Raw genomic sequence first — 27172 nt, forward strand, 5'->3', positions numbered from 1 at the left:
TAGGGTGGGCATATCAAAGACAGACCAGAGGCCTGCGAAGGCCGACGTCTCACTGAGTAGATCGTTGATGCAGCAACAGATAGAGCAACTTCAAGGGCCGCTACCAAAGCAGGAGTGATTACACTTAATTATCGCCAGCACTGCATCTTGTACACTGCCCTTGATCACTGGTGCAAAATCAAAGGCAATACTGTACTATATTTCTATTAAGTCTTGCTACTTACATCATTCTCCAAGTCAAATTTATTTGCCGTATGCTGCACTTGTGATAACTATGCTCTTTCGATGTCTAGAAATCAAAGATTCTCCACTGAAAATTGTTATTTTAAAACATCCACTTGGATCAAGACTTGCTGGAATTCACACAAGAAATTTGGTAAAAATGTTCTCCTAAATCTAAAAAAATAAACTGCTTTAAAAATGTGCTTGTTTTGCCTTTCATACAGCAGCCAGTCTCTCATTCATAGAGGGATGTGTTCACTAGCAGCTTAAATTTTGCCTGTATGTGTTTATACCTTCTAATGAGATTTGGCTTCGATTTCCACTGCCTTAGGGGTACGAGAAGAATACATAAATAGAAATACACCATAAAAATGATGGTGTAGTTTCATTTTAAATAGTTGTTTTGATGAATAATTTAAATTATGTAACAGATTCAGAACTAAATGATGAACTGTCACAACTGTTAACACATGTCTGTTTCCTTTCATATTCCAATTTTCCAATTCATTTAGAATCACAACTTCAAGCTCTCTTCCTTTCCAGAGACAAGTGGATGAAAGAATACAAACAATATAGTTTGAGGATAGAATCTAACAAATTGACATCAAATGGTGAGCAAATACAGTGTCCATCAGATCCACTGTGTAAAGTTGACAATTATGGAAGATATTCAAATTGCACAGGTGTACCTCATGGTTTGGGATATTAACAAAATAAATAAATAAGATAAATACAAAACATATTTCTACAGAGAACTATTGAATGCTTGTTCATAATTTAATTTAAACATAGCCTACAGTTTAAGTTTGTCTTATGTGATAGGCTACATTCATATATAGTTTGTGTATTGATTTATAATCTCTTACAACAGAATTGCTTTGGTTATTATATTAAAATCAGGCAAATTGTATCAGGAATGAGTTAAGAATTTGGACCGTCCCTTTATTACACAAGTCAAACTAGTGCCTATTTACGCAATTTAAGCTTTTTTAGGCTTCAGGCATTAATGTACATTCAACTTGCTGCAATATGATGAGCAAACCACATGGAATTTATCAACGAAGATCGGGAAACAATATTCAATGAGCCCGCTGCATTGCTTTTTTGCTGTTACATTCCTCATTTATTCAATGAAACTTCAATTGTTATCCTGAAATAGCCTACGTATAAAGTGTTCTACCTGACACTAAAAAAACTATTATTTACACTTTTGTCGCATCACTTGAACGCAGCACAGAGTGACGGCAAATGACAGGTTTTGGTTTTTCCACATCCTGTGATTGACAGAAAAGATCGACCAATCAGTATAGCCTAACAGAATTCTTGGCCAATCGGCATTGACAGAATAATCTTTTTGTCCAATTAGATTCAAAGGGGGCAGATTCAACATTTTTCTTTTTTTTTGTAACCTCGCGGCAAACACTGGAGATGAATGAAGCCACTAGCTTGCAATTAGCGAGCGACAACAAAACTACAGCAGATTAACTGGCACTAGTGCGATGGAACAATTTGTCAGAAGTGATTGATTTTTGACAATTGGGCGGTGTGCAGATGACTCACCGTTGTGGAGTGTACCTTCTTTCGCTAACCAGGACAGCCATGCTAATAACAACAGTTAGCTAGCATGCACGGGAAGGAGTCACTTCAGGATCTAAAACTGTCTTAATCAACTGAATATCCACCAACCAGCTTCAAAGGGTAAATACAGAGAAAAAGAAACGGAAGGGAACTGGGCGATAATTCAGTTTGAGATTTGATGTACAATTTAGGACACCTTTATCATTTTGCTGATGTGTGTACTGTGTCAAATAAGTAAACAAACTAGGTTGCCAGATTCAAACTACATAGCTGCTTATGTATGTAATATATGACAACAGCAGCTGTATGCATGTGTATTCATATTATCAGTTTCTTTCTATATTGTAACAGAGAACTACATAATTTAACCCCCATTTTATTTCAATCATGTAGGCAGAGGAAACACTGTCACCATGTACCCTAACAACCCCATGAAGTCCAGCAGCAGCAGCAGCAGCAGCAGCAGCATCACTGAGCTGCTGGGCGCCCTGTGTGACTCCAGCCTGACCGGGGTGTCATGGAAACGCCGTGCCCTTGGAGGAGTCTCCAGAGAAGGTTTCCGCAGAGCTCTCAAGAAGCGAGCCTATGGTGCCCTGTTGTCCAAACTTTTTCACGATGGCACCAAAGGTTCCGCCCCGGGACCGAGCGCCACAGCGAACACGCCGCCCAGGAACAGAGTCCTGATGATATGCTTCGACTTGCGGGTGGCCGGCTGCAGAGAGGAAGCGGAGAGGTTGGAGGAGCAGCTCGAGAGGCTGCCGGAGGGAGCGTCCTCCGGCGTGAAGGAAGTAGACGCAGTCTTGGAGCTCCTGGTGCACCTTGCCGGTTCGGCACCTCCGCCGCCTACCTCCTTCAGCAGAGACTACATGAGACGAGAGAGGCAAGTGCTGCGGAGGCCTGAACCGTGGGGCTACCAGAGCGAGGAGCTTCAAAGGCTGGAGGCCAGGGCGTGGGGTCTAGTGTGTCAAGAGGAATGGGGAAATCTGGACAGTTTGTGTGGGACTCAGAGATTGATGGATGCCCTTCCAGGCACAGGACTGCTTCCTCCGAGGACTAAATTGGAAGCGGAAGAAAGATTTGAGAGGGATACCAGACTGACGCTGTTTGGAGCGCTGCAGCACACACGCACCTCAGACCTAGACATAAGACTGGACCTGCCTCCTGTTCCCAGTAATATTGATGTGACAGGGCTTTCTATAAGGGTACGACACTGTCCTGGTCTTGTATCTAAGCTCATTATTATTATATGTACAGTTGTTTCATATACACATGTAGGTTTAAACGCTGTTTGATGCTAACAGATAATTGGGCTAAATTGTTTTTTGTGCAGGTTCCCTCCAGTTTGGATCAATCTGAGGACGAGGGTTTCCAGTCTTCTTCCAACCTGACCCCAGACTCCCAGTCAGAGCCTAGCCCCATCCCAGACTTCGACATTTGGGAGGCTCTCCGCACATTTGAGCCTGGGCGACGCCGCTGCTGGGAGTCTGTCGGTTGGTAAGTGGCATATAAACTGTGCTTTTGACAGTTTGACTCAAGTATATTAATCATGTCTTCATCATGAGAAGATCTTGCCTCGGTGATAACAGTCAACAAACTCTATCAGAACAACATTAGTAAATGTGAGGGCCTCTTAATAACAGTAGTGTTCATGATTTGTTGATTCTCTATGCTGCTATGATGCATTAGGAAAAACTGCCACACAAAATATAATTAAGATTTTATACGAGTGGGCGATTTAAATGCTTGCTTTTTAAATGATTGTGATTGATAAATTACACAATTTGTGAGCAAAGCCACCTAATTCTTCTCTATTTGTCCTACTAGCCCACCAGGGAAAAGGGAGTCCCTCTATCTAACGGAGGGCGGCAGGGTGGCTTTTGACCAACTGTATCGTCTATGGGAGGGCGAGCTGAGGGTGGTCAGCACCGGTACGCCCTCTCCTCTCGTCCCGCTGCCCCTGGACTCTCAGAGACAGCTGGTATCTGACCTTCTAAACGTCTTGATCGGAGTGGCATCCACAACCTTCCCCCTTAATCAGGTGCATTTCATTACCCTTGATTTATCAGTCTCTTAAATGCTCTGAAATGAAAATGAGTTCTTATTTTAGGGGCCTGGTGGAGTTAAGTGATAAAATAAGGAATGAGGTCATAAAAGCCCTGTGACAGAATTTAATTACAAAAAAAAAACACAGACTAGCATAATGGGGCAGAAAGAGTGGCAAAACTGTGCATTTGCAATATAAAGCAACCCTACTGACTTATAAAAGTCTATTGACTGAAAACTGTAAAAAGACAACATAAGAGGGGCATTCAAAAGCACATGCATAAGATGCATTAAATGATGAACAAAGAATAATGCAGATGCAAAACCACATGGAAACTCTTCTCTAGTTTTCCATTAAGTTTTCATGCTTTAACAGAATTACAGCCAGTTATACCATCAGTTGAATCCTCATTCCCTGTTTGCTCAGTAAGCCTTCTATGGTCCCTCCTCTTTGCTAAACTTTGATCATCGCTATGCAGTCTGGTCCAAGAGGTAGACGGATATAATGAACACCTGTACAATGTTATACAATCTAATGCCACAGACCTGCATCATGCTGAGTCTATGAAGTGAAAGTTTTGCTCTGACTGTTGGAGAGTTGTTTATTAAAGTCAGAGGTAATCGTTGAGGCTGTGTTCAGTTGTGGTGCTGTGCTTATTGTCTCTGTTGTTGTTCTTACCCTCAGAAGGGTCCTGTCTAGGAACTATGCATCTATTTCTCATAAAATAAAATCCACAGGAAGGACAGTATATTACAAACATCTGATTATGTCTTGCAGTCTCAGTATAATAAAGAAACCAACACACTATATATTCAAAAATCACCATGGAGATGACTCCCTGAGAGTCTTAACAACAGCTCAATATCATAAGCTTGACTTTGCTGGAGGGCTACTTTATTGGATGTTATTAGATTAGCCCTTTGTATTTTTCTCCACCTTTTGTAAATATGTAATCTTCTTCCCAGAGTGTTCAGTTCGATGTCAGACCAGGAGTGTGCGTGTCCGGAGCCTCTATGGAAAGTGTGTCTCGTCTTTTAGGGGAGCTGGCACAGTATGGTACCTACTACCTGAGGCTCAGCCGCTTCTCTCTGCAGAGCGCTGACAAGAAAGGCCTCGTCTTCCAGGTACTGTTGTTTTGTTCAATGCTTAGAAACACAGTTGAGACTGCACGTTGTTATCCTCCCTTCTGAATTTTTAATAACCGTCATTGTGGCTGTCTTATTTAAAATCCCTTATCCAACCCTTAAAGGGCTATCAGCACAAATACACATCGATTTTACATTCAAAGATATAAACCTTCTAAAGATACAAATATCATTATATTAGTTAGAAGGTTTTAAAGGGTTGATGGCAGTGGATGATCTGTAGCTGCCCAATAACCACAAAGGTATGATTAGTCCAAAAGGCTAATCATGTAGGAAAACAACATTTTAATCAATAAATAAATTAAAGTGAGCCTTTCAGTGGTTTAATCATGATTTAAAATGACAGAACTTCTTCTCTCCAAGGCTTTTACTGGTGGTCTGCGGAAGTATCTGCACTACTACAGGGCTTGTGTTCTCAGCACTCCACCCACACTCAGCCTGCTGACTATCAGCTTCCTCTTCCGTAAAGTGGGCCGCCAACTAAGGTGAGGTCATACCTGTTCTCTAAATGCTGGTGTCAACTTCTAATTTCTAGTCTTTGAACCTTAGCAGCATGCAGTCAACAGTACGTTCACGTCCACGACAGAAAAGGACCTTGATGCAAATATTATCAGATCACACACACACAAAAAAAACCCCCTGCTTTCTTTGAATCTAAGGTACCTGTCAGAACTGTGCTGCTTAGATGGGCCTTTGGGTGCAGGCCAGGGCACCTTCCCTGTGGTGAGCGCGCTTTTATCTTCAAACTGCGATGTGTCGTTTATCATGGCTGTGTTTAGCCTATCAGATGGGGTGTCAGCTCAGTGCCATGTTGTTCTCCTCAGGGTGTTAAACTGCTCTCCTACCTGTACAATGAAGCACAGAACAACTGCAGCAACGAGAACTATCCGGTGCTGCTGTCGCTGCTGAAGAGCAGCTGTGAACCATACACACGGTCAGTCACTGCTCTGCTCATCAAAACAAAATAATATATCCCAAGGACACGACCTTCCTCTATTGTTATGCAGAGCTTGCACAATTGATTTTTGTTTCTCTCTCCTGGCATTTCATGAGCGTGTCTGTCTGTTTTTACTGTGCTTCATTTAGGTTTGTCACTGACTGGGTGTACAGTGGCGTGTTTCGAGATGTTTATGGAGAATTCATGATCCAGGTCAATGAGGAGTTTCTGGGCTTTCGAGGTGAGACTGCACTTACAAACACACACACTCACATAAACACTTGGCCTCAGTCAGCAGGTTCTAAAAATGAAAAGCCTGCCAGACAGATTGTCGAGCGGAAAATAAACAATATTTCATTACAGCCTTTATTGCCTAGTTGGATTTGTCCTTGTTTCTGTAAAGGGTGTCATGAAGTTATTGGATGATAATCAGTGGGAAACAGAATCAGCAGCCGCAGCTGTGGAAACCAAAGCTATCTCTGGTCTGTGAGCCACAGGAACAAACACAAACAGAAAATGTTTCTTTATTCTTTTCAGTTTTTACACCATGCTGGTGAAAACAAAAAAAAAAACAAGCACGCAGTTATTCAGTTTGTTCTTTGATTTCTTGAATTGACCTTGACGAATCCACTACTGACGTTATACAAATGTTCCACCATGAATAACTTTAAGCTTTGAGGAGAGCAGAGGAGAACAGTGGAGACAGGAGGAGAGGATCCCTGCAGGGCAGATTAATACAGGCATGTCTGTGCTCCTCAGGGTTTAGGAGTTACAATTTAGGGCTTAAATAGAAAACAAAGTAGTTACCAAATAAACTGCAAATGTTTTCACCCTTTTTTTAATTTTTTTTGCAAATAGAAAAATATGCCTTTCACATGATCAAATTAAAGAGCTAATATCATGAATTGACTTTTTTACACCTACAAAAAAAGAACTCCAAATAATAAATTGTTTGCCAAAGACTAAATTAATTAATACCATTTAAAAAAAAAAAAAAAAAATTACTTACAAAATAGTTTTTCTCATCAAAACATTTGCTATTAGATGCAACTTTAATAACCCTTATGGCACTATGATGTATAAACAGACACTACTTGGAAAGCACAAGCATCATTTTGAACTGAGAATTTTTGATTGTTGTTTATAAATGACAGAAAACATGAAATGAACAAAAGGGGTCAGGACTTCAACAAATAACTGATAAATCAACAAGGACTGGTCAGCAGATATACACTTGTCGTTATAGTTAGTCAGTGAGGTCCGTAATCTCTCGGGTCATTTTTCAAAGTTAGAAGATATCAACATTTGTTGTTCTTGGTCATGTTGGATAGATTTGGGTTTTTCAGATAAACTCATAACTTATTGTCGTTGTGCACTATTTTTGTTACTATTTAAAGGTATTTTCTAGATCAAGAGATGAAACAGGAAACTGATTCGCAGATTAATATGTAATGAAAATAATCATTAGTTGAACCCCTGTGTGTGGGGAATGTTTAAAAAGTAATAAATAATCCAGATGAAATCCTTTTCACCAAAAAGCCCACACCCCGACTGTTTCACTCTGTCAGTATTCCATAAATATGGTTTTAAAACAATCATCAAATTCTATCTTAATATTGTATGTCATGCAACACTCCATTCAAGGTCAGACAATCACCTCAGCTTTGTCTGGCTGAGAGGTTCATTTGCTCATCGGCTACACCTCATCAACTCCCGCAGTGAACCTCTGCACTCCTCGCTCCCGCTTTTTGGAGGACACACAAATGTCATTGTTCTCCTCGAAGTCTGTTGGCCAGGGAGGCAATCAGTAGCTAAGCTGTCTTGGCAAGCCGCAGGCTTTTTTGTAAAGGGCTCTGGTAGCTCAGTGCATTCATGTTCTCTTATGCTCAGGATCACTGAGCTAAGCGCTAACAATTTCCAAGTGTTAATGCAAGCGGCCAGAGTTTTGCCATGCCCCGTAAGTCATACTAATAAGGAAAAGTATTGGGCCGAGTGTTGGCTAAGTATTACTCCATCACTGTAAGGTTGTTTTTTTTAACTGCTGTTGTGAGTGTATCACTGTTATCAGAGGCACAGGAGTCAAACTACTTCTTCTGAATTGTAAAACATCAGGTAACGGGCATCTTTGAATTTCTGCAGACAAACATTTCTGGGTCCAGGGGTACACTCTCATCTCGAAGGATGTGGAGGAATGTGTGCCCCTCTTCCTGCGACACATCGCCAACGACGTATACGTCTGTGGAAAGACCATCAACCTCCTCAAGATCTGCTGCCCGCAGGTTTGTTTCTCTCGTTTAATGCATTTATTCATGAAGGTGAGATCTTTTTATGCAGATGAATCTCGTGTGAAGACCTCGATGATGATAAAAGTAGCCTTATCTAAATTATAATCTCTTACTTATTCAGCGCAGAGGGACTGTTGTTTGCAGTGAATGAAGTAGACTCATTACACACTGACCTCAGAGATGATCCTGATCTGCTTTTCTTGCAGTCAGCAGCAGGTCAATGTATTGTTTGATGCACTGGTTTTGCACTGACAATCACACATTCCACATTCACTCCACAATTTTCTACCTGCCACAGCAATCATTCTACCCATTTAGGAATCTATGCTGCCCAAAGGGAATTGGACAAATAATCAATAGTGTGACATATGAGGATCCAGGCTCTTGCAAAATGTCATCAATACCCCTGGATCAGTATTCTGATGAATTGTCCCGTTGTACTAAAGCAGAGGTGTTCGCGTAGTTTGTTTGTTGTGCAAATTTGAACTGTGAACCTTTCTGTTCTCTGAAGACTTTTACAAACATAGACAAACTTCATTTCGTTTTTTGTCTTTGTGACATCACTACCATAATGTGGAGGGGTGGTACAGGGAGTCCAATTATCTATAAGTCTATCTATGGAAAAATGATTCTCAACTGTTCTGATAGAAGTGATTTCTCAGGTAAAAATATCCCCTTTTCTGATATCTGCAGTGGGAGGATTTTCTTTTCTCGGGGGGGGGGATATCAGTGTAAGCTGAATATTTCCCTTGTTTGGACTGTGGACAAATAAGACATTTTGAGATGTCATCTTGGAACTTGAGAGGTTATGATGAGTACTTTTTATACTTTCATGATATTATTACGAGATAGATAGATACTTAATTAATCCTTTGCAGGAAATAGTAGTAGCGGCTGCAATCACAATCAAGACGTTACGTGAAGACACCAGACAAAAAACATTTAGGCACAGAGCAATGTACTGTTTTAAATGGGGGGTAAAGTGTACATTTAGTTGTGAATTAATTAAGTTTGTTTGGTAAATGAAACCTAATCATTAAAATGTACCTGTTTATATAACATCTAATTGTTTTTTTTTTTTTTAAAGTCCATGACTTTGTCCTAGAATACAAGGTGATGTGTCCAATAACATTTGATATTTTGTCTTAACAAGTCCTGAACATAAAATGCAGCTGTCGTATCTAAGGGAAGGCAGAATGTAACACTTGGTATTTTTCTTCAAAAATAAAGTATTTAATTGATTATCAGTATCATTAGATCAAAGATGATATCATATTTTCTTTGAATTGATCATATCAGTCTGAAGCCTGATAGTCGTGCGTTAATATTTCTTATGCAGCGACTCCTGTCCCGGTGGTGGAGTTTATTTGCAGGCCCAGCACTTGGCTCCTAGCTGTGCTGTCATCGATGTGTGAGTGGTGCATTTATGTGAAGCAATTTGTAAAGTGCTTTGTACATTAAAGTAGAGAAGTGCTATATACATCTAAGTGCGGTCTATTTATCATTGACCATACTTAGAACTGCCTGGTGCCATGGTGAAAACATTTAGTACTTCAGATTGTCAAAGCATCATCAAGAGTGACCATGTGATTCCGGACACTGATGCCTGTCCATCATTTGTAAAAGCCTGAGATTTGTAGCTCTGAATATGAATATGAATAGACCCCTGAATCAACTTGATGCAGGTTAGCATTGTTTGACAGTTTTCATGAAGCCAACTGTTTTTCATTTCCTCACTTCTCTGTGACTCCCCTGCTGATTCACCAGCACACAGTGTTTGTTACGACTCGACCCACCTGACCCAATCTGCTGGGCCTCCGCTCCGGATTAATTAGAATTCTCTTCCTACTGTTTCTCTGTTTGCTAATTGCTACTGGTTTTGGTGTCTGTTATTTTCTGGACAAATTGAAGGACGGCTGTGTGAACCCCTGAGAATTAATAGAGTGACACATGAAGATAAATTTAATTGTTGATAAAGTGCTCAATTAATGATATCTTCTATTTAGTTCAAAGTGCTGGGGCTAATTTTCTTAATAATGACCTTTTTATTATGTGAAACCTTTTGGGTCTTTTGAAGTGTTAAAACATGATGTCATCAAAACCTGACATCAGTATTAAAACAACTGGCTTCCTCTGTCGTCTTACCTTTCTGTTGAATGTGTGTCCACAGCACTACATCTGCTGGTCGGAGCTGCCGGTGCCTCGCATCGCCGTCACCTTTTCTCTCCAGGAGGTGGAGGTGATCGAGAGGGACTGTGCTGTGTACCGGGGACGCCTGGAGAGGATCGCTAAGCACAGCGCCATCAGCAGGGAGGAGCAAGTACTGAGACACTCATATCGTTTACATCGTTTATCGTTCCTCCTCAGTGTATTTGACGAGCTTTGGCTCAAATTAACATAAACAAAGCTATTAGAACAGGTTCCATATAAGTAAAGTTTCAAAGAATTTGAAGTCTACATAGTTCATGACCTTAATTAAGAATGCCATGTGTCTCTTGTAGCTGGCTTTGAAGGAGTTATGAAATGAAGAGTAGCCTTAACATTAACACAGTAAGACAAGTCATTGCACAATGTTATGTACCATGAGACAAAGGAGTAGGAGTAACTTTTATTTTTGCATTTTATAATCTATGAGGGCGACACTGCCCCTCAAGTACCGAGCAATGCAGTTGCGAGTCCTCCAAATGATGCAGCTGAACTCTGGTGTTTGCACACTGTGTGATTTGATGTATCAGCCTGATTTGTTGGGCTCTTGTGGGTGCTGCTGACTTGCAGCGGTGAGAGAGTAGGGGGTGAGGTGGATTGAGGTGAGGTGAGGTGTAGTACATGTGGATAGATCTGAAGATCTGTGTTAATCATGATGTCTTGTCTGTCTATTGTTAGGCTCAGCGAGCAGAGCAGGCACGCCAGGAGCTGATCAATCAGGTCAGAGAGTCGGCAGCCAAAACCCTGGAGAGCATCCGCGGTTAGTGTTACACTTACACACACCCACACACCCACACACACACACACACACACACACACGCGCCATGACTATAATTTGATACGGTGCTTGATGTATATGCACACCCCTACTCACTGAGTATGCTTTTAACAAACGACTGCTATGCACTCAGTTGTTGACTCTTGACTGCAAGAGTTTCCTGTATCTCCATTTATTCCTCTCAGGAGAGCAGCAGAGATGCACAGGGGGGATTACTTTGTACATCATCCAGTATTATGGGCAATGAAATCCAATCATGCCTTCGCACAGCGTAGCAAACTCTTGACATCACATAGTACTTCAAAAGATATGCGGGAATGTTTGTGGAAAAGTCTGCTCTTTGCATCTCTTAGCATGGGCCTATTTTTTTGTTTTTTTTTGTTTGTGTGTGTGTGCGTGTGTGGGTCTGAGGCAGGTGTTATGTTTGTTCTTTGTGTGGAGGTAAGCAGCCCCTCTGTTATCTCTCCCCACTCCTGCAGGGCGGCAGGTGTCACAGCGTCTGGCTGAAGAGGCCAAGAAGAGGGAGCGTTTTGAGGAGCTGAAACAGCACCTGGAGCAGGAGCAAGAGGTAGAAATGTGGGACAAGAAGAAAAAAAAAAAAAAAGGACAGCGTAAAACATGCTGTGCGTGAATAAGAGTAACAGGTTTTTTAAAGTGTGCTTTTGCTCGTATGTGTTAGCAAGAGATATGTGTGAGCATGTGTCTGTCAGAGTGAGAAAAATATGATGTGTTAGCAGGATAGAGGCAAAGGCAGGGAAGTGTTTTTTTTTTTTTTGATAGCAATCAAATGTCAAACCTGTAAACACAACTTCATGTTTCTTACAAGTGCTGAGGGAACATATCTGCTCTTTGGCTGCTAAATTCTCCACTTTGTTCACCAGCTAGCTCTACACTGTGTATGTTTGCTGTTTGGTGCTGAGCAGATAGGGTACAATAGGCTTCAGAGCTTTTCTAGACAACAACGCAATGACATGTAGCTCGCTATAAGCTCCTAAAAGCTAAAGTGAGCATATCCTTTATAAGCATACATGTTTATTATAAGGATATCAATTAGAGCCGCTTTATGTTATGTAAACATAACAATTTGGATTCATACACAACACCCACGGCTTTGATGCCCATTTTAGAAGCTGTAGGCATAAATATATGTGTGTGTGTGTGTGTGTGTGTGTGTGTGTGTGTGTGTGTGTGTGTGTGTGTGTGTGTGTGTGTGTGTGTGTGTGTGTGTGTGTGTGTGTGTGTGTGTGTGTGTGTGTGTGTGTGTGTGTGTGTGTGTGTGTGTGTGTGTGTGTGTGTGTGTGTGTGTGTGTGTGTGTGTGTGTGTGTGTGTGTGTGTGTGTGTGTGTGTGTGTGTGTGTGTGTGTGTGTGTGTGTGTGTGTGTGTGTGTGTGTGTGTGTGTGTGTGTGTGTGTGTGTGTGTGTGTGTGTGTGTGTGTGTGTGTGTGTGTGTGTGTGTGTGTGTGTGTGTGTGTGTGTGTGTGTGTGTGTGTGTGTGTGTGCGCGCTAGTGGCGGAGTGTAGCCAGGAGGAAGCAGGAGGATGATGACTTCAGCTTTGCCAGAGAGGTGAGGGACCGAGAGAAAAGACTACAAGCCCTGGAGGAGCAACTGGAGCAGAGAGCCAGGTCTGACTGATTTCACAGCCGCTACTTCAGATGTAAATGTTTTAATGATGACTGATTCATCTCTGATTTTGTTAGAATACATTTTATTTAAAAAAAAAAGTAAACTGATCAGGGTAAGCATGATTGGACATCAGTTCCATCTGTGCATGATATTTCAGCATTTTGACTTGGGGCCCGATTTCCCATGCAATTGGGGACAAGCATGTGATGCCACAGCTTGCACAAATGTGATGAGAGTCGGTAATGTGAGCACAGCGCCAGCGGATTTCTATCAGACAGTTTGAAGTATTTAATTTGCTTTACAAAGTTACTTTGAAGTAAAAACCCAAACGGCTTTTTCCCTAATTATTACCCAGGAGCTTTCTTTATCATTACTGGAAGGCAGATTTATGTGTTGACAATTTCTAAGATTTAGATACCTTATTATTTAAGATGTACTCTGAAAATAATCCCTTTCACTTCTGAAAAAGAGATTTTCATTGAGGAAAAAAATATTTTAATTTTACTTTGTACAAGCCGTTTCATATTATTGGATACTAGAATCTAGATCACTAAGAGGCTGATGACTGCTTGTGAAAATTAGCAGCACATATGGCAGACATATACTGACAGTATATGAGCCCCACATATAAGCCTGTTGCCATCAAAGCTTTAGATTACACCTCATGGAGGAGAATGAACTTTGATTACGAGATGATTTGAACTCAAATTTAAATATACGTTTACAAGTGTTTGAATTATCCATCACTTGTAAGTGTGTTTGGAATATCAGATCATTTGGTCGCAATCAGCCGATCTTTCTTTAGCACGAGCGGTGACTTAAAGATTTTGTAGTTCTTATCAAAGTTGAGTTTTAAATATGAAGCAAATGTAATCTACCTCCTGATTAAAGGGCGCAGTAAATGACCCCATAAGTAAGAGGTTACATATCTGACCTTCAACAGTAATGTGTCCTGACATAAAAACACCAGTGATGCAACATGTCGATTGATTGATCAGCAAAAAAACAAAAAGGAATTAAATGTTTGCTTTTGAGTTTTTTTTAAATCAAAAAGCTACATATTTGGCCTCTTTCATACTTGATTCATTATTTTCTGGTTATTTAGTCTTCAATGGCTATAAACTGACTGTCTTTGGGATCTAGACTTTTAGCCTAACAAGACATGTGGTTCAGAACATCCGACTCTCTCATACTGTGTTTAACATTTTTCACTCTTTCACTATTTGTCACCATGGATTAATTGTGAACATAATCAGCATACTACTCGATAATGGAGATAATTGTTAGTCTGCCGCTCTGGTGTACATTAATCATTCCTTGACAAGAATGTACTGCTCTGGAGAACTCCCTCCGCTAGATTATTGACTTAGTGCTCGTATGCTACTCCACTCACATGGTAGGAAGGAGCTGATTGCTCAGTACAGCCATCTGTCGGAGGAAGCCGCTCGCAGAGAAAGGCGGGCCATGTGGCGGGTGCAGCGAATGAGACTTCATGAAGCCCGGGCTCAGTTCTTTATTCATGACGGGAAGCAGACTCAGGTTTGTAATGAATAAATAATTGGCATAAAAACACACACACGCACACACCCACACACACACACACACACACACACACACACACACACAGATTACAAAGAAAAGATGATAAAAGAGAATGTAATTATAAAATGAAAGGGAGGTAATTCTAACAAAAGCTCTCATGACTTCTTTCCAGGCAATGCTGGAGAAATATCCTTTAGGCCAGGAGAGACCTCCCATGGAAGCACTACCATCTGTTCACTCAGTGCAACAGACTGCACCACAGCCAACGCTGGTATGACAACACACTGGTTTTTAACATGGATCCTCATTTCTTTCCACTTCATCACATCCATTAGAAGTGTGTCTAGACATCCTCCTTTGTATCTTCCTCTTTACAGGAGGATCTTTCTGAGCAGCAGCATGCAGAGCCTCAAGAACCTGATACGATGTCACCACCGTCTCACCTTACATTAGACCCAAACCTCATCTCTGAGAACATTGACGTCAATGATTTTCTCCCCAAGTCGCCAAATCCTGACAGTCAGCAGGTGGATGTGGCCCTGCATGAGATTGGATCTGATCTACCTGAAGTGTGTCCCACAGCACAGTTGGTAGACTATGACTTCAACGCCCCCTTTAGTCCACTGGAGGGTATCACCGGCCAAGTCTCTGCCCCGCCCCGGCCTCGCTGGGGACCTGCAGTCCAGCCTGACCACCCATCTTTTTCTCACATCCAAGTAGGAGAGAATGTGTCTGAAGTTCAGGAGACTGTCCCCAAAGCCAGCTCCTTTGGTCAAGCCACCAAATCCAGCTTTCCTTTGGGCCAATACACCTTAGAAGGGACTCAAAAAACATCTAAAGCAAACACTTATGGACATCCGTCTCAAGCGTCAGTGCAGCTAGTGGATAGTAGTGGCTCAAAGACTGACGACAAACAAGCAGATGCTGCATCTAAGACAGAAGAGAAGTCTGAAACAGGGACCTCCAGGAGTAAAGACGACGTAAAGGAAGACGAGAGAACTATAGAAGTTAATGTTGATGATATTGAACCAACTGATCACAGCTCAGTTGCTCAAGATAAAGCCAGTGAACGCATTTCTTTGCCAAACATTCATGTCTCTGATGCAGACCTTAAAGCTGGAGAGCTGGTGTCAGATGCTGTTGCTACACAGCCTTCTCCGAGCAGCCATGGTCATTCTTCTGATGCTCACATAAAAGTTGGACAGTTTACATCAGAGATAACGACGTCTCTTCCTTCCTCAAACGCGCACGGTCATTCCTCAGATTCACACATCAAGGTTGGAGAACGTGTTTCCGAGGTGGATTCTCCTCTATTTTCCCAGAGTGCTCATGGTCACTCCTCTGAAGCTCACATTAGAGTTGGAGAAAACGTTTCAGATTCCATCTTCCCTCTCCCTTCTCAAAACGTCCACGGTCACGCCTCGGATTCCCACATCAAAGTCGGCGGACATGTTTCCGATGTAGGCGCCTCTCTTCCCTCCCCCAGTGTTCACGGTCACGCCTCAGATTCCCACATTACAGTTGGAGAAAATGTCTCTGACTTTGTCGCGCCGCTTAGCGCTCCGAGCATCCACGGTCACTCCTCTGATGCTAATATAAAAGTAGGCGAGTATGTGTCTAACATAACTGAAGATAGACCTCGTTGGAGTCAACATGGGCACGCCTCTGACGGCATCCTTCAGTCAGGCTGTGTGGTATCTGGAGATGAACCCGCCTTGTCTGCTCTACCAGGAAGCTCTTATGGACACTCCTCAGACTCAGCTTTGGGTCTTGGGTGTTTAGTTTCAGGACATGAACCCAAACGTTCTCCTCTACCTGGCAGTGCTCATGGACATTCTTCAGACTCAGCTTTGGGTATCGGATGTTTAGTCTCAGGAAATGAACCCAGACGCTCTCCTCTCCCTGGCAGTGCTCATGGACATTCTTCAGACTCCAATTTAGGTGTTGGATGTGTTGTGTCAAAAGCTGATACCGTTCAATCACCTTTACCGGGCAGCGCGTACGGCCACTCCTCGGACTCAGCGCTGGGTGTGGGTTGTGTGGTGTTGGGGACGGAGCTGCAAGCCGCTGCGCTACCAGGCAGCATGTATGGCCACTCATCAGATTCTACACTTGGAGTCGGGTGTGTGGTGGGGGGTAAAGGTGGTGAAACTCAGCAGAAGGCAGAAAGCAATGAAGATGGTAAAGGTAAGGAGTAATATTTAATGATATGTAGTTCTTTATAAATATGTTGGTTGGAGACTTTGTTCTAATCTCTTCGGCATCCATTACTTAAGTTCTTTCCACTGTGTAATATTTGGAGGATGTCACTTTGACTAGTAGACTCTGATTCTCAGATCATTGATTGATATTTCAGGTAGGATTCAGTTATAAACCTGTTAAAAAGTGCTATACTGAAGGTTGTTAGCCGTGCAATAATGTCTGCATACTGATCCTTTACCAAGCTCTAACCCCTCCAGTATAAGAAAGGGAATTTCTCTAAGTTGGACTTTTTTGTTGTCTAACATCTTGCTTCAGGTGCTCAAAGCTTCAGCGAGCAGCTGGCCGAGAGCATGGGGTCCTGGGCAGCTGGCTTTGCTTTGACCCCTGGAGAGAAGTCGGAGCAGGATTACCTCTTAGCTTTGTCTGCACATTACCAGGTGGAACACTACGAGGACTGCTACAACCTAATGGGTAAATTGAATATATGTCATTATGCCAATAGAAGCGTTAATCTTTTAGATTTATTTTTGGGCTTTTTGTGCCTCCTACCTGGAGAGATAGGACAGTCGGAAATTAGGGAGAGAGAGTGAGAGTGGGGAATGACATGCAGGAAAGGAGCCACAGGTGGGATTTGAACCTGGGCCATCCGTTTGAAGAACCAGATTTAAGATTTTTATTTGTCACATGCTCATACAGATGTGCAGTGAAAAGGAGGCCTGAGTTTTATATTAAGGAGAGTGTTATGAGGGTAAGTTCTCAGTTAACAAAAATCTTGAATTTTTTTGAGTCATATCTTTGAGTCATTTTTAAACAAATTACAAAAAAATAGCTAAAGTTAAAATACTGCTTCCTTTTTTCAGTGGAAAGAGATTAGATAACACTCAACATCTGGCGCACCTAAAACAAAACATAATCAGTTATTTTATTGACCAAATGTACTGTCAACAGTAAAACTCTAGGAGTTGTAAATGGACTCTCCTTTTCTATTGGCTGTAAAGTCTTACGTTTTTAAATTTAAGAAGTAGTCTAAAGTTTTTAATTTTGATGAGTACGAGCATATCTACACGGTCAGAGATGAGTCGTTCAGTATGTGCGCACTGTTTGCTCCCCGATGTCTCCCAAACAACGTAATGAGAAATGAAACACCTTTTGAGACACAGAAAAACATCATGTCAAAATGCATGAATGAAAATGATACACCTTTCAGCTTGGCGGAGCTTATTTCATGTAAATTAAAACATGTTCAGGAGTGATGCTTTTCCAGAGCCTGTTAAATATTTACTCCCTCAGCAGCCACAGGGCTTGCATAAAAAGCGGTGATATTTCATAAGGGCATTAGGTCTGGTTTATTTTGTGTAGGATGCATCATGGCGCGTTGAAGTAATATCTTGTCTTCTCCCCTTCTGCGTGCGGAGTTCAGTCATGTTGTTATTCATGCAGCTTCCAGGGTCTCCGTGAAATCAATCAGAATCTAGTCATCCGAAAACATCTTCCACACTACTGATCAAAGTCAGGAGCCTTAATGTTTTACAGACTGTTACAAAGTACAGGGAGGGGGAACAAAATAAATGACACAACTAAATATATGGTGCTATTGAATGAAATCTCCATGCAGTAAATAAATACTGGAGAATGTAAAGTCCTTGTGTTTTATTTGGTGTTGTGATTGTTTTAGAGATGTTTTGATTCATATTAGTGTGAATTAAGAGAGAGTCTTTATCTGCAGTAAACATTTATTTTCAGCTTTCAATCACTTGGTAATTTTTCTGCATGACCTTTATTTAATTTTGTTCATATAACATGTACTTATTCAAAATAGTTAAAAAGCCCAAGTTCACTTATATGGATATATGTCCTGGTTTGTCTTTAACTCAGTCAGATGTCCAAAAATGAGAAGTCTGATGATGAAGACTAATAAATCATGTAAATAAGAACAGCTGAGGAAATGAAAAAAAAAAGAAAAAGGTTTTGGCATTTTTCATTAAGTGAAATTAGTCAAAGGATAAATTATTTATCCAAACTTTTGTTCATTTAATTGTTTCAGTAACTTGTGTGTTTCTTCAGGCTCATCATTTTGGCTACATGTATTATTATTTGGCTCCTGTTTCTCTTTCACTCGTCTTTACCTTTTTTTTTTGTTCTCTTCACACTTTTTAATGCAACACAGTTTTTCTGCAGTGGTGAGAGCGATCTGTATTCAGCCTGTCCTCTCCCTCTCACACAGCTTCTTCCCCCGAGTGTCAGCTGCTGAAGCAGGTAACTCGGGGTCCCTGGGGCCTCCCAATGGACCCCACACTCCGCAAAGCCACAGACACCACGGCTGTCCAACTCAGCGAGATGGTCTCCCTGCCAGTTCTGATAAAACACTCGGTCACCGCCCCGCTCATCACACAGTGAGTGTCCGCCTGACAGAAAGCAGCAGCAGCAGCAGCAGAAGGAGGAAAGGGAATGTTTGGTGTTAGTTGGAAACGGCACATTTATAAGCACATTTACAAGTATCTGTGAGGCTTTTCTGCAAGGGAGTGCAAGTTAAAGCGTTTTACTTTTTCTTTTGGTTTTTCTGCTACATCAGGCAACTTAAACTGTACTCGAGTGCACATTCGTCGCTGGAGGAGTAATTTAAATACTTATTACCTTCCATTTTCCCATTCTTGTTGGATCCCTTTTCTTTTTGAAATTCCATCAGAACTCGTGACAAGCCTGTCAGTCTTTGCCTACAATGTTTCTGCACCCTGTGCAGTTTAACCTGCGTGAAGAAATGGCTCTCTAATCCCTCTCTGCACAAAGGGAGGATGTCGTATATACACTGATTGGAATCCATAGCTCTCCATTTTGAGCAAAACATTTGTATGCCAAGCTAAGACTGTTTGATGTTTTTTCATTTATCTTTCCTCTGCCAACTTTTCAAATCAAGAAACCCTTCCCTTAGTCCCATCGTGACATAAAAGGGAATTGATGACGGGTATTATAATATAATAAAGGACTAAATAGTGAAAAGTAGTATAGACTTTGAGCTTCCTCCATCGTCGTGTCATTTTCACAACATGAATCAAATTAGCCAGTCAGCAACATTTCAGCCTTTTCCCTTCTAATCACGGTCATTCTCTCCTCCACCTTCCAACCCGCAGTGTGTCTCTGGTGAACAAGGCTGTGGTGGACTACTTCTTTGTGGAGTTGGGGGTGGAGAGACACTTTGAGGCGCTGCGCCACTTCCTGCTGATGGAGGATGGCGAGTTTGCTCAGTCGCTCAGTGATCTGCTCTTTGAAAAGGTGAAGCTCCTCATCTATATGCATAATGAAAATGGGTCATAGGTGGTATTTTCTATAGTTAAAATATGTTCTGGAAGAGATCCTGAAAGGGTTAAGTGTGCTGCTACATCTTTGAATTCAGTAGATTTTAAACCGCACTGCATACGTTTGATATTTTCTGCAAACAGGCGCACCTTTCAAAAAATGAAATGTCAGTGTTTGGAAACAGTCAAAACTGAGCTGAACTAAAAGCTGCATTAAAGATAAGTTTGAATAAATAATGGATTAAATGTCAATATGTAATACAGAAGGGGTTTCTCATTATTGCAAACCTACAAATGTTTAATAACCTCAACCCTGCTGTCAAATGCAAACTCATGGAGCTTTTCAGCACCCTTAATCTCATTGTTTTGGTTTACGGCCTGCAGCTTTACTGTTTTTCTTCATTTCATACTCTCTTATCAGCTTTATTTCCAGGAGAAAAAGACGGATAGTTTTCTCTGTTTTGGTTGAATTTGCCATTATTTTAAAGTAACATCGTTAGATAGACATGATGGCAGACAAAAAATTCACCCCTGATATTGCAAAGTTTACGGTTGCTCATTTATATACTTGGTTGATAGCAAGCAAACTCCATTGAAATCATATTTGTTGCCCTGTAAGAATGTCAGTCCAATCTTCACGCTTCTTTTTTTTTTTTTTTTTGAGTTTCATCTTTTTGATCTCTCACATCTCCTGAAGGAAATCTCTGTGTCTGCTTAATACTCCACTATGTTTGGAGCTCTACAGGTACTTTACAGTTGTTTTATAACTTTTTTTTAAACTAAAAACAGGTGCCTGATGCAGATGGTGATAAGCCTCTTATTGTCTACAAGCATCTTTCACATATTTTCTTTTTTCAAAATTTGTATTTCAGACATTGGTAGTACAAAGATATTCTCTAAGATTTTGTTTTTAAATGTCTACCTCCAGGTGTTTTTTTTTTTAGTACATGATGCCTCACTTCTAGATCTCTTCTCTACTTGTGTCAAGCCCGAGCTTCCTGCTGTGAAATAACAAGCACAGCTTCTGCTAACACCTTAGTGCTGCTGTGCAGAAACATCCGCGTGCACCTGTCTCCTGAGGCTCGTGAGACAGAAGGTTTTTTGTTCCAGCCACACACACTTCACCAGCTGATTCCACTGATGAGCACACCTTCAACCAGAAAGCCAGCCGATCATTGTAATCATCTACCCGTGGTGCTTGTTTGCAGTGAAAATGTTTACAGCAAATTTGAAAAAGCAGGTGTAGATATAAGGGGGTAGTTATCCATAGTTAGCATTTTGTAATGAATTAAACTGGTGTCTCCTGCACACAGCTGGGGAGTGGACAGACCCCCGGCGAGCTGCTGACCCCGCTGGTCCTGAACTCCATCCTCAGTAAGGCCCTGCAGTACAGCTTACATGGAGACACACCTTTAGCAAGCAACTTCACCTTCGCCCTGCGCTTCCTCCCGGAGACCTTCCATCCACACGCCCCCGACTCCCTCAACTGTCTGGAGCTGCGCTACAAGGTGAGGATTTGTGTTTTTATCTGAGTGAGTCACAGAGTGTGTACGCTAGGCATGAGTGGCAGCTTGAATATGACAACCTGTCATGTCTTGACAAACTGCTCTGGGCGTGAAAAAATTAGCTTATCGCACACTTGAAACGGTTGAACGTCGCAGATTGATTGGAGTTGGTTCCTTTGGATGACATGCGCTGTGACTAATGCATTTATTGTCCTCTGCTGTTGTTCTCCACCCTCCTATCTCTCCCATGACTTTTCTCTCCTGCTTAATCTCAACTGTTTACTTTCTTTATCTCATGTCTCACATGTTTTTTTTTTTTTTTTGCTGTTTTCTCCCCATACGTCTTTCCTCACTCCCCCTCCCATCTTTTACCACTCCATCTTACCTTCACATTCCTCTCACCTCCTTCATCAACATCCCTGCACCCACACCTTCCTCCCCCTCCCACTTTCTTTTTACTCACCCTCATCTGTCACTCTCCCTTTACCTGTTTTCCCAACTTTTCTTTCACACTTGTTCTAACACCTTCCTTCCCATTTCTTTCTTTCTTTTCGCCTCGGTGTGTCTGTCTGCTTTTTCCTCCTCATCGTCTCCCAGGTGGACTGGCCGTTGAACATCATCATCACGGACAGCTGCATGAACAAGTACAACCGTCTGTTCTCGTTCCTGTTGCAGCTCAAACACATGGTGTGGAGCCTCCGCGAGGTCTGGTTCCACCTCAAGAGAACAGGTGAGAGCTTTTGATGCCGGCCCAGCTCAGACTCCAGCTTTCCTCTATGAAGGAAAGATTCCTTAAGATATCTCCAGTTGTGCCTCAACTGTTTATAAAATATTTATAAAGGGAAACACTGTGAGTCCTTTATGTTTTATTCATACAGAGAATATGTAAGCGAGTATATAGATTGACATCTTGAAGGTAAATAGAGTCTTCAATTATTAGAGGGGTGTGAACTTGAGCAATTCAAACTTTATTATTACTGATCACAAGGAGAGAATGTGGATGTTTTCATTATTAAGCACTCCAAATGCATTTTAAAGTTACTTTTATTCAAATTGGACCACAAGAAAAAAGTATAAAAAAATAGAATAGCCAGGCTCTGTTTTAAACGGATATAAATGATACTTGTTTGCAATGTAATTGACTTCAGACCTGTGTGATATAAAAAGGAAACAGGTCTTTTATAAAGCGAAGCCTGTGAGTAGTAGTTATGACTAGTTCCCACTTCCCATCTTCTGTTTTCCCTGCAGCGCTGGTGAAAGGCGCCGGCCGCTCGGTGCAGTTCCGTCAGCTGCAGCTGTACAGACATGAGATGCAGCACTTTGTCAAAGTGATACAGGGATACATCGCTAACCAGATCCTGCAAGTGTCCTGGAGCGAGTTCACGGCCAAGCTGGCCACGGCCAGTGACCTGGACGCCATCCACCGCACACATGCAGACTACCTCAACAGAGCCATCTTCAGGTGAGAGCTGGGATGAAGAGTAGAATGAAGCATTGCTGTATAATGCCTGCTGTTTATCCCTATGCAAAGCAAGGTGGTGTTTGATTTTTATTGTATTTTTTGTTTTTTTTACTGCAATCCATTTCATTGTTGGAGATGCAGCTTGATAAGATCAAATGTCCTTTATACTTTGTTGATTAAATGATTGGTTGGTTGATTGATTCTATCAGATATCAGTAAATTAAAATAATTTCTATCAGTCATTTCCAAAGTTGACAAAATGTGTCCTTAACTTTCTTGATTTGTCAACGACCCAAAGAATTCAATTTATTTTTAAAAGAGAAAGAAAATATTCACTTTTTAGAAGCTGAAATCAACAGATGCAATGTATGTAATATAAGAAAAACTAATGTTATTCGAAGAATCATTTTGCCTGTGTCAGTTCCAGAGTCTGGAGGAGTTGAGATACGGTGTAAAATGTAAAAAAATCATACAGAACACCGCCATTTGCTAAAGCTTTAAACCCTAGATTGAATTGAAAACAAATCACACAGACTAGATATCTCATGCTCAAACTTATAAACCATCTTAATTTGACGCCTTCAAATATTATTTTCATTTTACACGACATCTGAGCCTTTTTGATATAAGGTTATCACATTTAATAATTCCAACTGAGTTTGTGCGACTGGCCTTATGTTCTTATGTTCTTATGTTCTTATAGCCTTATGTTCCTTATGTTCTTAATAAAAATGATTCTAATGAGGAGCTGCAATAATTAGTCAACATTATTTCACAGTTTACTGAAGTTTGACAGTTTTTACACTCGGGGAGGTTTGCAGAATTGAAATCTTTACACTCTGGTATCTGATAACAGTGAGTTGTGGTGTCAGGTATTTGGCAGTGAATCATCAGAACTTTTTATACGTGATCCCTTTTTTTAAAAACGTCTTCAGCTCAGGTCCAGATATTTTTTGGTTTTCCTTTCAGTCATTTGGTCAACCAACAAAAAGTAATATACAGGACAGAAGTCATTCATGGGGTGCTAGCTGAGCAAATGTTGATGTTTGCCCAATTTCTTCCAATACACATTATAACAATATTATCTTTGACTGTTTAGTCCTTAAAACATAAAAGATGGAAAATCTTCATCACCATTCCTTAGATCCATGTTTTATTCCAGGTAGTCTATAGAATTGTCTATAATGTGAAATTTCGATATTTACAAATACATAATGTACCGGTAAACGTGAAATCCCTTTGATAATCCTCATTTGCAGGTATTTTAGGTACAGCACAGATGTTTTAATTAAAATATAAACAGCAAACCCTGTTTTACACCCTTGTCATTTCAGGCTGAAACACCACAAAATGCATGAAAAATAATTTCTTCCTGCTCCGTACGGGCAAAGAAAGTTGAAGAAGCACCCTGTGCACACATAACTACACATGGAGTTAATTCAGCCTTCTCTTTACAAGTTAATTAAACCTCCAGCTGTATCTGAGGCCAACTTTTTAACCCCATGAATGATTTAATCTCATTAGGTGGGCTTGTCAAGTATCACACTTTCTTGTGTTTCATTCGAGCCCTCCTCTCAAAGCCATTTCAAAGTTCCTTGTCGTGTTCCTTTAACTCTGCACTCTTGACTCCCCAGAGGTTTGCTGACAGAGAAAGCTGCTCCGGTCATGAACATCATCCACAGCATCTTCAGCCTGATCCTCAAGTTCAGGGCCCAGCTGATCGCACAGCCCTGGGACAGCCAGCAGGGGGAGGCGGTGCACCCCAGCTTCATCGCCATGCAGCAGTCCTACAACACCTTCAAGTACTACTCCCACTTCCTCTTCAAAGGTGAGCACGGATACACTATTCTAGTGAGGTTTATTTCAATCCATCTAGTTTTCAAATTCAAAAAAAAGAATCCAAATATGAAGCTGGACTGATCCTGTCTTGTTACAAGTATTTGTATTTCGTAGTTTTGTAGAATGATTCTGTGGTATCTTGGTGTAGCTATAATCAGTCAATCAAACGATGTGTTAAGAGAATCCACTTCACATGAATAATACATTCAAAATAAAGGTGGCAACAATGAGCTAATTCCAGCCACCTGAAGTGATTGCTAATTCTCATTTATATTTAAACACATTTATGTTTTTATTTATGAAGGTATTAAACGTGGATTGTCTTGTAATATTAAATGGTAAAGTATTTAATTAAGGGTTGTCACCTTCTCTCAGAGTGAGTGTTTAACAATAGTTCAGGTTCATCAGCGATTAAGTTGATTGAATTAAAAAGATTGTGAGTATAGAACATATGTACACCAATAGTTTTTTGTTGTTGTAGCAAAGTGTTCTGTGTGTTAAGCAATTGGTTTTAAAGATACATTTACAACTTTTTAGGCCTGTCTTCAAAGTCACACTTGTAAACACAACATTCAAACTGGGCGCCTCCTCCTGGGCTCATCACCACCTGAAGTGACCTGAGAACAGGCATTTTACATTTGTTGAAATGGAAAAGTTAATAATTTAGCATGCTAGCACAAGCTAACCGCTGGTGTTTGGCACCTGCCTGTCAACAGAAAACCGGCTCTGCGTCGGCAGGCGAAAAACAACCCAAGGTTCACCTCACTATGTTTTCTCTTCTTAGTCACTACATCCACATGTTAGCCGGTTTGAATTTTGTCCAATCACTGAAAGATATCCACTCTTAAACTCACCTGAGTGTTGTCATTGGCTGAGGGAAATAAATTAAAAACATGAAAACAAAGGCAGAGAGGACAGGCTCTCTGCAGACACAGTCAACACCACACACTTTTGTTGAGTGATGATTGAGTAGCATGACTTTTTTATAACTATTTTTTTTGATGAAAAAGCTACCGACTCTTAAAAGTTATGATTTCATCGGATGATTTACAGGAAAATGTCACTAATCGATCTCTAACTGGCACTTTAGTTTTACATATGTCCCTTTAATTAAGTAGTCGAGGAAACATCAAATGAAACCTTTAAAAAATGAACACCTCTAATCACAACTGTATGTACAGGTTAAACCAACTTCTGAAGCAGTTAGAGTGACTCGTGATTCTTTTCTCGTCTCACAGTGGTGACTAAGCTGGTGAACAGAGGCTACCAACCTCATCTGGAAGATTTCCTGCTACGAATCAATTTTAACAACTACTACAAAGACTCCTGAGCGAGGACCGCTGCTGTAAGTGTTCAATGAGCTTAGCCTGAATAATACACACAATACAGGCTGTTTAAAAAATAGTCAGCAATGCAACATTGTGTACATGAATGCTAATATTTTTAAGAATCTCACATAAGTGTGTTTCATCGCCTTTTAAAGAAAGGAAAATGAATACCCACCTGTACTGAATATCAGGGCATGGATTGTAAATCACAACCTCTTCTAAAAATCAATGTGCAGGACATTCACAGCATGTAGCTTTACATTAAAAATGTTGTGCTGCCAAAGTCTGTAAGTGTGATAAGCTGACACCGTGTGTAATGTCCAAAGTGCTCCAGCATGCCTCCAGCCCTGTGTGTATAAATGTAATGTCGATTACATGTAAATAAAAGAGCTAATGTTGCCTTTAATAACAGCTCTGTCTGGTGTCAAAGTTAAAGAAAAGAAAAAGAAGCTTCTTCAGTTAGAAAAAAAAAAGATTATATTTATTAAAGATTGCATGTTAACATTGATTTTAGAAAATGACAAATCAAGTGCAAAGCATTATGGGTAGGATACTTTACACCAAGAAAAACAGAAGAGGAGAAAATGTAGTCCTTTCTATTTTACACTGAAAAGTCTTTTCTACACCATCAGTACCCAGATTTGTCCTGACTTCATTACGAACTGAACACACATTTTTTTCAGGACTTAACAGCACAGCTGTAAGAAGTGTAATGTGCGGCTGCAAACACACGGCGTTATAGGGTTTGGTTGGCTGGATGCCATTTATCAGAGGTACAAGACAGGCTACAGGCTGCGTCCGTCATGAAACAGGACACATTAGCCGACGCTGTGACTGACACACTAAGCGTGTTTGTTTTCATTGCTGTAGTTTAATTACAGGTTTGGTTAAAGTACTCAACCAGCACCTGAGGAAGGAGGGTAAGAGTCTACTGAATGGGTGACATTTTCAACACCTTCACATCAGGCAATGGGAATGGGAGAGATGAGTAACCGTTATGACTTTAGGAAATGTCGGACATTTTGGAGAATGTGTATGCGGCCTCTGGTTGAAAAAGAAGAACATCCATAGCAATAATATCTGTTCCTAAAGCACATGGCTACTTGTTAGCTTAGCACAGAGTGTTAAAAGGGGGTTATTGGTTAGCCTGAAACAGTCACATGGTACCAAATAACTGCATTAT

The 27172-nt window shown here is 41.0% G+C and overlaps 1 protein-coding gene across 1 annotated transcript; it reads left to right on the forward strand.

Annotated features, from left to right (window-relative positions):
- Window positions 1-1622: 1622 nt before the first annotated feature.
- tubgcp6 (tubulin gamma complex component 6) lies at window positions 1623-26400 on the forward strand. The gene is made up of 25 exons (XM_020645892.3): window positions 1623-1920; window positions 2194-3002; window positions 3131-3294; window positions 3625-3838; window positions 4810-4968; window positions 5353-5474; window positions 5649-5712; window positions 5814-5923; window positions 6076-6167; window positions 8066-8205; window positions 10382-10531; window positions 11095-11176; window positions 11674-11762; window positions 12702-12817; window positions 14219-14357; window positions 14533-14631; window positions 14738-16547; window positions 16878-17033; window positions 18787-18955; window positions 19691-19832; window positions 21169-21363; window positions 21958-22090; window positions 22609-22822; window positions 24457-24650; window positions 25900-26400. Exons 2-25 carry the CDS (start codon window positions 2214-2216, stop codon window positions 25989-25991), a joined length of 5634 nt encoding a protein of 1877 aa, XP_020501548.2. The 5' UTR covers window positions 1623-1920; window positions 2194-2213; the 3' UTR covers window positions 25992-26400.
- The last annotated feature ends 772 nt before the right edge of the window (window positions 26401-27172 follow it).

Source organism: Labrus bergylta, chromosome 7 (assembly GCF_963930695.1).
Source record: "Labrus bergylta chromosome 7, fLabBer1.1, whole genome shotgun sequence".
Lineage (NCBI taxonomy): Eukaryota > Metazoa > Chordata > Actinopteri > Labriformes > Labridae > Labrus > Labrus bergylta.